Source organism: Microcaecilia unicolor, chromosome 7 (assembly GCF_901765095.1).
Source record: "Microcaecilia unicolor chromosome 7, aMicUni1.1, whole genome shotgun sequence".
NCBI lineage: Eukaryota > Metazoa > Chordata > Amphibia > Gymnophiona > Siphonopidae > Microcaecilia > Microcaecilia unicolor.
This window is the reverse complement of record NC_044037.1, coordinates 1126829-1138975: the sequence shown is the minus strand read 5'-3', so window position 1 is coordinate 1138975 and position 12147 is coordinate 1126829. Positions and strand designations below refer to the sequence as shown.

Genomic DNA, 12147 nt, shown 5'->3' with positions numbered 1-12147 from the left:
TTAGAATACCTGGAAAATTCCACCCGAAAGAATAACTTGAGGTTGTTGAATTTCCCCAAATCTCCTATAATTTCAGCAGATGAAATGTTTAAAAAATATCTTGGTGAAATTTTGGGGATTCCGAAAGAGGGTTTTCCACCTATAACACGATTCCAATATATTACTGGAACCATGAAATTATTGAAAGAACAACCTCAGGCTACAGAAAATTTGAACTTGACTGAATTTCTTGAGACCTCTCTGGAATCAATCACAGAGAGAACAACATTGCTTGTGACTTTTACTCTTGAACCTGATAGACATAATATACTTAGATTATATTTTCGCCATTTAAATGATCTTTTTTTGGGGCAAAAAATACAGATTTTTCCAGACTTAGCTAGGAATACACAAAAGAAAAGAAAGGAATTTTTGCTTTATAAAACTAGAGTTTTACAATTGGGTGCTACTTTTCTTTTGAAATTCCCATGCAAATGTCACATAATGTTTGGTCTAAATAATTATATATTTTTTTCCCCTCAAAAATTATTACAATTTATTTCATCTAAAGAAAATGTTCAGGTGCCTAATGTGTTGCCTTCCTAAATAATGCGTTGATACGTTGGCTGTGGATATCAACTATGTCCTTTCCGTTGTGAATAATTGGCTTATTTTTATAAGCCTTTTTTTTTTTTCTCTTTCCTTCTTTTTATTACCTAGTATCTTGTCTCAACTCATTGTGGACTAATATTAATTTGTTATTCTTTACTTGGAACCTGTTTAGGTAATGAGTAATCAATTTTTTCTTGTTATTAAGCTTATTTCTGATGTTTCTCGAATTTATGTCATGAGATGTAAATTTAAAAATTATAAATAAAGAAGATAAAAAAAAAAAGAAATCTGCCTTCTGCATCTTGTATCTGTTTGTGCACATTAATGAGGATATGTTTATGAACTATGCCCCCCCCCCCCCCCCCCCGGTTGTTTAAAGGGAAATGGGACTTGATATACTGCCTTTCTGTGGTATTTTGCAACTACATTCAAAGCGTTTTACATATATTCAGGTACTTATTTTGTACTTGGGGCAATGGAGGGTTAAGTGACTTACCCACAGTCACAAGGAGCTGCAGTGGGAATTGAACCCAGTTCCCCAGGATCAAAGTCCACTGCACTAACCACTAGGCTACTCCTCCAGAATACCCCAACTGCCCCACCCATGCCTGTTTCAGTTTAGTGTGCTCAGTTGCTGTGAGATGCATTTCTTGGAGGGAAGCAACCCCAGCAGCCTCCTTGGCTAAATAAGACGGTATCTTTTTTTTTGTTTAATAGGAGAATGTATGCCATCCACGTTAAGTGTGATAGATGGTTAAGTTAGCCATATTGTAAGGAGTCAGGCTCAGGAATAGTAAGACTAAACAGGAAGTTCACAGAAATGGGCATGGGGCCTCCCAGCGGGATTCCACCCACACCAAATCCTGACAAGAGACACTAATTCCCCCTTTACAGATCATTTCTCTACTCAGTCATCAGAAGAACAGCAAAAAGTCTTATCTATACCCATGCACAGCCACACTCGTCACACACCACTCTGTCCCCACACACATACATAACCACACATTCAAACACCCTTCCCACCCTCCCCCCTTTATTTCCCACACTAAACAGTCTACCCATAATCCAGGTCACCATCTCCAGGGTTCAATTGCTAGCAAATGTCCATAATAACTCTCAATATGTCCATGCTGAAAAGAAAACAAGAACACACAAAGCAGACATAAGAAAGGAAGACTTCAGGCAAAGGTCATTCAAAAGCATTGAGAGAATTCAATGCAATGCATGGAGGTCCAGCTGGTAGTTATGTGACCCCCTCCAAGGTAAAAGAAGCAATCGGGACCAGTACTAGATGCAGAATGTCAGTGAAGGGGAAGCTGCCAAAAAATATAAGTATACTCCCCATGGGCACATCTATTGTAGAACAAAAGAGATTACCATCTATCCCACATAGAGTATACTAGTCCACACACAGGTCGTGATCCAGCACAAATGTGGAGTAAAAAGAAGGCAAGGAGTCCAGCACGCTAAGAGGTATAGCACCATGGCAAGAAGGCGGAAACAACAAAAATGGCAATACAAGGCCCCCTCAGTCCCCAGTCAGCATTTACTCATAGTGCTCAATAACTTTGGAGCTCCATATTCGCAGGAGGCAGTGGCAGACCACACAAAAACTGCTCCAGTTCTTTAGCTGTGTCCAGGAACAGAATTTTATTTGCATGTTGTATCCAAGCAAATACAGTAAGGAGAATTTTATGTGCCGCTTAAACAGTTCTTGCACTGAAATGTCTTGGAAAATAAGAATTATGCTAACTGTATTTCAGCTCCCGACAGGTGCGGTAGAGGAACCTGACTATCACAGACGTGGGCCGTTTCTCTCCCTCTTTGTTCTGGCCCAGTTTATACGCCCTTTCAATAATCAGGTGCATTGATGATGGCGCCAACCCCAATGCCTCCAGAAGTCAAGCCACAAGCACCTGCCTAAACTCCATATCCTTAACAGTGTTCAGTAGCCCTATCACCCAAAGGTTGTTTCTGCAGCCGAGGTATTCTTGATCTTCTATACGGTCCAGCAAGGACTTATTTGCAGTTTCCAGCTTGCAGATATGCTCCTTGAAATTATACGCCCTGTCTTCTTCTTGTGCTGTACAATCTTCCACATACTGGATGCGATTAGATTAGAGCTCAAAACCCTCCTTTATTTCCTCCATTGCTATATGGATTTTGTTAAGTTTATCATCTATTACCGCAGTAAAGGTTTTTGTGCTTCGTGCAGCGTGAAGACTGGCCGCACGACTGTGTTGACCGTCTTGCCTTCCAACAGCTTGCCCTTATCCTTGATGATCTTGTTCTGTCTCTGAGCCATCAGAAGGGTTGCAGTGCTTCCAACGTACCAATAAGTAAAGGCTATTGGTTCTGGGCTTCTGCAGTGTTATTTTTGCAGATGTAGCATTATGTCGGAGTCACTAATTATAAATAAAGAAGATGTGCAGAGCCCTGAAGCTGGTGGTTGAGGCAACAACAGCATCACATGACCCCCACTTTAACACATTCTAATCCATTTTCTTACTATGGGGCAAGAAATTGCACAGAGATGGTCCAAGATTTAGAAAAGATTAACACTTCTGGCGGGGAGGGGGGTTGTTAAGTAGCATTTTAAAGCATGACTGTTTGATTTCAGTGATTTCAAGCTAGGATGGTCCTGTTCTGCTAATATCCCCTTTCCCGGGTTCACTGTGGTTTACATTGTAGGTGAGACAAAAACAGAGACCATCAGAGTGTAGACATGACAAAGAACATCATAGTCTAATGGATGGTTAGAGGAATTGCTCTGAGTTGTTTATTTTAAGATTTCTGGTAAACTTATAGGAATTTGGATTTTATAGTTCTTTACAATGTTTTACAGGGTTTAAATTTTTATTCATGTTTCTGATTTGTTTTTATATCAAAGTAAATGATTTGACTTGGTTTTCTATTTTTTTTTTTACTGCTCAGAGTCCTGTCTGTATCACCCTGGGGTCCCAATATTCCACGATGCCTTGAAGGTGAGGAAAAATATGAATCCACAGATGTTATTTTTGACAAGACCTGCTGATGTCATCAAATCCTTTCACCATGAAGGCACAATAAATATTAATCTGACCATCTCTTTCCTTCTTTTCCCTTCATTTTCTCCTCCTCTTTTCTCCAGGGCTGGTCATGTTGCCGTAAACGAACCACAGACTTCTCTGAATTCCTGGCTATAAAGGTACAGATGGCTGCATCTCTATTTCTGTTTCTGTCAGTCCCTTTTCTCTTGAGTTAACTCTCCAGCAAGACTACAGGGTTCCTAACACTTGGTTTCAGTTGTAGAAGTGGGCATCTGATGCTGTCCTTCTGCTAAAGATCTCTTCTCGTTATATCATCACTTCCTGGACAAGTAAGATGAATCACGGAACTGCTCCTCTCTTCAGCAGGCATGGTATATAGAGATGTAGCTATTCAGAGGCAGTAGGAGGACATGAACTGAGAATTCTTTCGTGCATATTGATTTTGATAACATTTTATTGATGCTTAATTTCTATTGTTACTTAGCTCTGCTCTCACTGCAGAGTTATCTACCACTTACTGGTGCAAAACAAAGTCAACTTTCAAAGTGATTTAAGTGGTTAAAGTATCTTATCCAAGTAGGGCCTCACAAATAAACCTATACAGGGGCATTAAAATCTCCTTTTACTGTCTGCCAATGAGCAAAAGGGACAGCTGCCCCAGGCCCTAGCATAAAGGGAGCTCTGCAGTCCTGTTGCCCACTGGTAAAATGAGGGAGCAGTGGGAGGGCTATTGGATCACAAGGCCAGGACTGATCCAGTCACCCCCTTCTGCAGTCACTGCAGCCCACCACTGCTGTGCCTCCAGGCTTGCAATAGCAATGAACATGTCACAAGCAATGAGCGAAAAAAAAAAAAGCACACAGAAGTGGAAGTTGCCAAACACAAGTGCCAAGATGATCAATTTTAAAAGCTTATTGTTTTTTTTGGACTTTTCTGTGGAAGTTTCTGGTTTCCTGTTTGTTACAAGCAATGAGTGCCAAGGAGCCTTTGGGTCATGCACTTGTGAAGACCCTGCTGGTCTCATCCCCTCTGATGCTTTATGGCTTATTATGATTTAACATGCTACATTTTATGTAAGAACAAATCAAGCACTGTACATATAAACATAATCAAAAGTTAAGAAAGGAACTCCATAACTCAGGATTAATAGAGAAAACAAAGACTGAAGGAAATAGTTGCAAAAGATGGGAAGGCTACGTAGCTGCAAGAGTTCATCTTCTGCTTGGTTTTAAAGGGGTCCTTTTACTAAGCCATGGTAAAAAGTGGCCTGTGGTACAGTGGCGTACCAAGGGGGGGCGGTCCGCCCTGGGTGCACACCGCTGGGGGGGGGGGGTGCATGCGTGCCAGTGTGCCAGTCCGTTCGTTCCATGCTCCCTCTGCCCCGGAACAGGTTGCGAAGGACAGGCGCGCGTGGCACCCCCCCCAGCGGCGTGCACCCGGGGGGGGTTCTTTCGCAGGGGGGGGTGTCCTTTTGCCGGGGGGGAGGGGGTCGGCGCTACACCCGGGGGGGGCGGGGCGCATCAGCAATCCGCCCCGGGTGTCAGCCCCCCTAGGAACGCCACTGCTGTGGTAGTATAGGTAGATGTATTGGTTGTGCGCCAGGCCACTTTTTACCATGTCTGCAAAAAAAGGACTTTTTGTATTGGGATGGGAAAAGGGCATGCAGTAACACTGAAACCGGCGTGCATCCAAAATTGGCCTAAACCCTTAATGCCACTCATTGGTCTAGTGGTAAGGGCTCACGGGCTACATGTGCGGTGACCCATCAGCACACACCAACTGCCGATTACCACCGGAACTGACGCGTATGGGAGAAATCCTATATAATAATTCTCACCTCCAACGTTCTATTGGTCTTGCTGCCTGTGTTTGTGACTTCTTCGGAGTTGGTCTGCTAGGCTCCGTAGTACATGTTGATGTCACACACAGCACAGACCAACCGCATGATAGCACGAGGCCCCGCCCCTGCTGCCCTCACCGCCACACCCCCCAAGGTCACCGCCACTCGCCCCTCTCCCCCCCCCCCCCCCGAGGTCGCCACTGCTCGGCCCTCCACCCCACCAGGATCGCCACCATTCCCCCCTCCAACCTCCTCCCGAGGTCGCCGCAGCCCCTGCTCCCCCCCCCACCCCCCCCCCCCGAGGTCACTGCCACTCCCCCCTTCCATCCGCCACCCAGCCGGGCTCCCTGCATTGAAATCGCAGTCTCACCTCCGTGAAAGCAGCACTGCAGGCAGCAGAACGCCTCCCTTCGGCCCTCCTTCCCTCCTTGCGTCCCGCCCTCGTGGAATTTGCATCAGATAAGGGTGGGACACAGAAGGGAAGGAGGCCCGTAGGAAGGCGTTATGCTGCCTGCACCGCTGCTTTCATGGAGGTAAGACTGCGATTTCAATGCAGGGAGCCCGGCTGGGTGGCGGATGGAAGGGAGGAGTGGCAGTGACCTCGGGGGGGGGGGTGGAGGGGGGAGCAGTGGCTGCGGCGACCTCAGGAGGGGGTTGGAGGGGGGAATGGTGGCGACCCTGGTGGGGTGGAGGGGCGAGTGGTGGCGACCTCGGGGGGGAGGTGGAGGGGTGAGTGGCGGTGAGGGAAGCAGGGGCGGGGTGCGGGTCCGGCTGGCTTGTTGGGTAGACTGGATGGACCATGCAGGTCTTTATCTGATGCCATTTACCCCCCAGATTCTGTATCTGGTGCCAAGATTTCAACACCAAAATTTGGGCATAGAACCAAAATGTGCATGTACCTTAATTAGCTAACGATTCATTAACTAGCAATCAATGAATTATTGCAGTTAATTGGCAAAAATTGGGATTTGCACAGGCATCTGCCCATGCCCTATTCTATAAACCTATTTCCCTAAATCCCCTACTGAAAAGGAGGTGTGGCAAGGAGGTTATAGAATAGTCCCATTTCTGCACCAGGATGCCAGGTCTGAGCTGCTGTAAACACTGGCGACCAACTTTGGGCATGTGAATTCACGCTGGGGCCCTTTTACTAAAGGGTTGGTGTTCGGCATTCCGGAACTACCACTGGGCTACCGCAGCAGCCCGGCGGTAGTTCCTACTCCCAGCATGCACCATTTTCCAACGCTACAAAAATAGTTTCTTTTTGTGTAGTGTCGGTGCTTACCTGGCTGTAATTGGGCAGTGCCGTGTGTTACCACACAGAAGCCCTTACTGACGTGTCAACGGGTGGCATTACAGCTAATTCCATTTACATATTTCACAAAGCAGATTATAGAAAGACAATAGATCACAAAGTGTCTAGGATTAAAAAAATATAACAGGAATTAGAGCAGACTATTTCCTTTCCATATGTTGAGAAAATAATAATGTCTTTAGGCCTTTGTTGAATGTGTCATAAGACGATAGAGGTACAGCTCCTCCCCCCCTCCTCGGTAAGGGCTCACTTACCACACAGCTATTTCTTTTCTCAGTAAGAATCAGCTGAGGCTAGTGCAGGTCCCCTATTACCACAGCTTAGTAAAAAGACCTCTCTAAGTGCTATTCTATAAACGGTATCCAATGTGGACATCCATTTACATAAGTTTTGCCCTGATTTTCTACTGTTATTTACCGAATAGATTTTAAAAATGTTATTAAGGGGGTCTTTTACTAAAGCTTAGCTCAAGTTATCTGCAGCAAGGCCCATTTTATTCCTGTGGGCACAGCTGCAGATAACTCGAGCTAATGTTTAGTAAAAAAAAAAAAAAAATCTTATAAAATAGCTCTGTGATGATTTTTTGCTGCCTTTCCCATATGTATCTTTGATAATCATCAGCAGACCACCACTGGATTTTTGTTCTGTGAACACTGAACACAAGTATTCATTCAGTATTTCCATTTTTCCTTTACTACTTTCTACAGATTAGTTCTCACCCGCTTAGGTGATAAGCGGGTTATAAATGCAATAAATAAATATAAAATAAGTGACATGATTTTTAAATTTTATGTGGGTACCTTTGTGTCTTTATTCTGTTTGGGTTTTTTTTGCTCTATTGTATCTGTGTCTCTCTAAGGATAGCATTGCCCTCGTTTTTCTATCTGTGCGTCTTCAGCTGTGTTTATGTTTGTACATATGTCTGTGTCTGGGCAAAGGGTTAGATTCTATATATGACACCTGAAAATTCCACACGGAAAAAAAAAATTTGCCTAGGCATATTCTCTAAAGTACACCTAAATTTTATAGAATAGGCTTAAATTCCACATGGTATATAGAATACGCTGAGCGCCTCTCTATAAGACCAAATTTAGTTGCGACAATTTATGCCATGTTTTAGTTGGTGTAAATCCCAATCCCTAAATTAGGTGCAGAGCGGGTATATTCTGTAATAATGCGCATAAATTTTAAAACGCCCATGCCCCGCCCATGGCCTACACCCCCTTTTCAACTATGAAGCTTAGAATTTATATGTATCAAGTTACAAAATATGCTTAACGAGTTCTATGCGTAAATCTTAATGCCAATTAGTGCTGATAATTGCTTGTTAACATCTAATTGTAAGTGCTGATTGCTAGTTAAACAATTAAGGGCCCTGTTTACTAAATCCGCACTGTAGCCATGCAAACGTTTGAGCTAATGATAATGTGACCTAGTAAACAGGACCCTATGTTTCACTCATTGTTATAGAATATGCTTCTATGTCTGCTTAAAAATTAAGGTGCGATATATATGGAATCCGACAGTAAGTATGTGAGTTCATACTGGGTCTATGCATCTGTCTTTCTTTTTCACTTAGCATTCATAGTTTCACTCTGACTCTCTTCCCAGGGTTGCACGAAGGGTCATCACAACAGTCAGAAGCCACTGGAGCACCTTAAACCAGAAGTTTCCAGCAGTAAGGAGTCACAAGATCAATTGGGGCTTAATTGGGGCCAAGAACATATAGTTCAAGGTCCAAAATCTACCGAGAAACTGCAGCAGGAAAGGCCAAGGTGAGTCAGGAAGAGGTGAAGGTCTTCAGGTCCGGAGATTCTGCTACAGCCAAACCTCTACCAGCTCCGTCTTTAATAGTTTTTTCTATCTACTCCTAAGAGCAGAAGGTCCTGTAGCCACACACTCCTGCCCTTTCTCTCCTTCACCCTACTTTCCTGGCTCTTTTTCCTCTATGTCCCTCTATTTCCCACACTCCTTAATCCTTGTTTTTGCATTGACTGTGCTCATCTTTACATATGTTCACTTCCCCTCTGATCTCCATTGATGCTCCTTTTAAATTTTGTGTAGCTCAACTAGCCCTCCATTGAAAAACAGAACATGGAAACATAGAGGTAGATATTTAGAAAAATTAAACTGCAGAACAGAGGCTCCTTCCCAATGAAATCAGTGAGCGGGGCATCTCCAGATTTTCAGAAGCACTTAACCACACCAAGTATTTCGCTCCGTGTATAGAGCTATGTTCACGCGCGACAGCGGTTTCAAGTTCCAAGGTCTTTCTAAAGACCGCCCGTTATTCAGTGATGTGATATATCTGCACGCATACTACAGAGACTCCTGAGGCAGGCCTGTGGCCGAAACACAGATCTGTGTAGAGTCTATAATAAAGTTTTCCATTTTCACCCAGTAGTCCCAGTCTCTGGAGTCATTGGTCCACCTCCCACTTTTCTTCTCTGTTTGACCACTCTAAGCTCTCAAATCCCTGTCTGCCTCAGAGATCCTCTGCTTGTCACGTGTTTTCCTAAATTCAGACTCTGTCCTTCTCTTCTCCACCTCCTTTGGGAAGCTGCTCCATGCATCCACCACTCCTTCTGTAAAGAGATGTTTGTTTAAAGTACTCCTCAGCCCTTTCATCCCCTTTCACCTACATCCTCGGGGCAGTCTCCAAATACGTAATATTTATATATTATATTGTATATTTTTAATTGCAGTTCACAAACATATTATTGCAGATGGAGTGGTGGATATGTGGAATGCCCTCCCGCGGGAGGTGGTGGTGATGAAAAGGGTAATGAAATTCAAACATGCTTGGGATAAACACAAAGGAATCCGGTTTAGAAGGAATGGTTCCATGGAATCTTAGCGGAGATTGGGTGGCAACGCCGGTAATTGGGAAACAAAACGGGAGCTGGGCAGACTTCTATGGTCTACGCCCTGATTGTGACTGAATAGATAGGGAGGGGCTGGAGTGTAAATTTTAAGAGGCTTCGATGTTAGCTTCAGAACTTTTAGTCCAAGAATAGTGCTGGGCAGACTTTTACGGTCTGTGCCGTGAGAATGGCAAGGACAAATCAAACTTGGGTATAAAGTATCACATACCATGTAAAATGAGTTTATCTTGTTGGGCAGACTGGATGGACCATACAGGTCTTTATCTGCCGTCATTTACTATGTTACTATGTGAGTGGAATAAGTATCATGAAAACCTGGATAAGGACCGGCAGATTGGGTAGGTCATGCTAGCTTTTGTCTGTCGTAGTTTATTTATTTTAAAAATTTCTATAACACCTGTAACTAGGTAGTTAACAATAAACATACACAGTATTCATAATACAAAACATAAAACTAAACAAACCATAATAAAAATTACAGTCTTCAAGGTAAAAAAAAAATACTGAAACAATTTTATTTCCAACAATTTCCTAAATTGTGTCGCATTGCTACAATTCCGAAGGTGACCTGGCCATGCATTCCACAATGTTTTCCCTGCAGGAACTAAGGCTGTAGCTCATGTTTCTACATACGGAAGTTTAGTAACTATATCAGTCGAAAGCCTCATAGTAGCCTCTGACCACAATTCACGTCTTGGATGGTAAACAGTCAACATATGTTTCAAATTGAATGGGGCAACAGCAAACAGAGTCTCATGTATAACAGTACCTTCAATTGGATCCTAAGTTACTATACGATATAAATAAAACAGAAAGCAATTCAGCTCTACAGGCTAAATATAGGAAAAAGGGAGCTGATGGTGCACGTTGGACAAACACTAAGAAAACATTTGAAGATGTTGCATATATCTTGATAGTGGAGGAGTGGCCTAGTAGTTAGGGTGGTGGACTTTGGTCCTGGGGAACTGAAGAACTGAGTTCGATTCTCACTTCAGGCACAGGCAGTTCCTTAGGCAGTCGGTGGCCCAACTGTTTGGGGAGGCTAAAGGGGGCGGGGTTAGGGGTGGGGCCAGGGGTGGAGCTTAAATCCATAATTGTCTGATAACACACAGAAAAAATAAATAAAAGTCACAATTAATACCTTTTATTAAATTTAGATATTTGATATGTATCATATGTCAAAGAATAAAGTGGTTGCTCAAAGCATATACTAACCACAATTGCTCAACTGCAAAACACTATGCACAACTTTGTGCAAAAACACACTCAGAACCTTACTGTACCATAAATATTACACTGGGCAGAACCTAATACACCAATATACCACCCATACGGAAAATGCAGACTGTCAACAATATGAAACAAGGGATCATAATATATCACAATTCTCATGTAGAGCCACAAAACATCCTAATTCATGTTTAATGTGGGATAAAATGCCATAAATAAGTAAATAAATATAAACTTTTAATGTTGAGCACCTGATTCTCAAAGTGGACATATTCCAAACACTATAATAAAAATAAAATGATTTTTTTCTACCTTTGTTGTCTGGTGACTTTGTTTTTCTGATCATGCTGGCCCAGTATCCAATTCTGCTACTATCTGTCCTCTTAACTCCGTTTCCAGGGCTTCCTTTCCATTTATTTCTTTTACTTTCCGCCTTTCTTCTTCATTTCTGGTCCTCAGCTTCTGCCTATTTTCTTCATCCATGTGCAGTTTTTCTCCCTTTTCCCTTCCCTCCATCCATGTCCAGCATTTCTTCTCTCTCCCTTCCTATCCCCTGCCCTCCATCCACCCATGTCCAGCGACCCTTCTCTCCCCTGCCCTCCATCCATCCATGTCCAGCAGTGACCCTCCTCTCCCCTGCCCTGCATGCACCCATGCCCAGCGACCCTCCTCTCCCCTGCCCTCCATCCACCCATGTCCAGCGACCCTTCTCTCCCCCTGCCCTCCATCCACCCATGTCCAGCGACCCTTCTCTCCCCTGCCCTCCATCCACCCATGTCCAGCGACCCTTCTCTCCCCCTGCCCTGCATGCACCCATGCCCAGCGACCCTCCTCTCCCCTGCCCTCCATCCACCCATGTCCAGTGTCCCTCCTCTCCCCTGCCCTCCATCCACCCATATCCAGCAGTGACCCTCCTCTCCCCTGCCCTGCATGCACCCATGCCCAGTGACCCTCCTTCCCCTGCCCTCCATCCACCCATGTCCAGCAGTGACCCTTCTCTCCCCCTGCCCTGCATGCACCCATGCCCAGTGACCCTCCTCTCCCCTGCCCTCCATCCACCCATGTTCAGTGACCCTCCTCTCCCCTGCCCTGCATGCACCCATGCCCAGTGACCCTCCTTCTCCTGCCCTCCAACTCCATCCACCCATGCCCAGTGACCCTCCTCTCCCCTGCCCTCCATCTACCCATGTCCAGCAGTGACCCTCCCCTCCCCTGCATGAATTATTCTCCTCCCTCCCTCCGGATCCTGACTCTTCA

General features: G+C 44.4%; 1 protein-coding gene across 1 annotated transcript in view; it reads left to right on the top strand.

Moving 5' to 3' along the window:
• The window catches only part of ITGB1BP2 (integrin subunit beta 1 binding protein 2), a 70778-nt gene that overhangs the window by 30890 nt on the left and 27741 nt on the right, over positions 1 to 12147 (top strand). Inside the window, 3 exon segments of the mRNA XM_030210620.1 lie at positions 3526 to 3575; positions 3722 to 3778; positions 8387 to 8550. Of these exon segments, the coding sequence (XP_030066480.1) occupies positions 3526 to 3575; positions 3722 to 3778; positions 8387 to 8550 (271 nt within the window).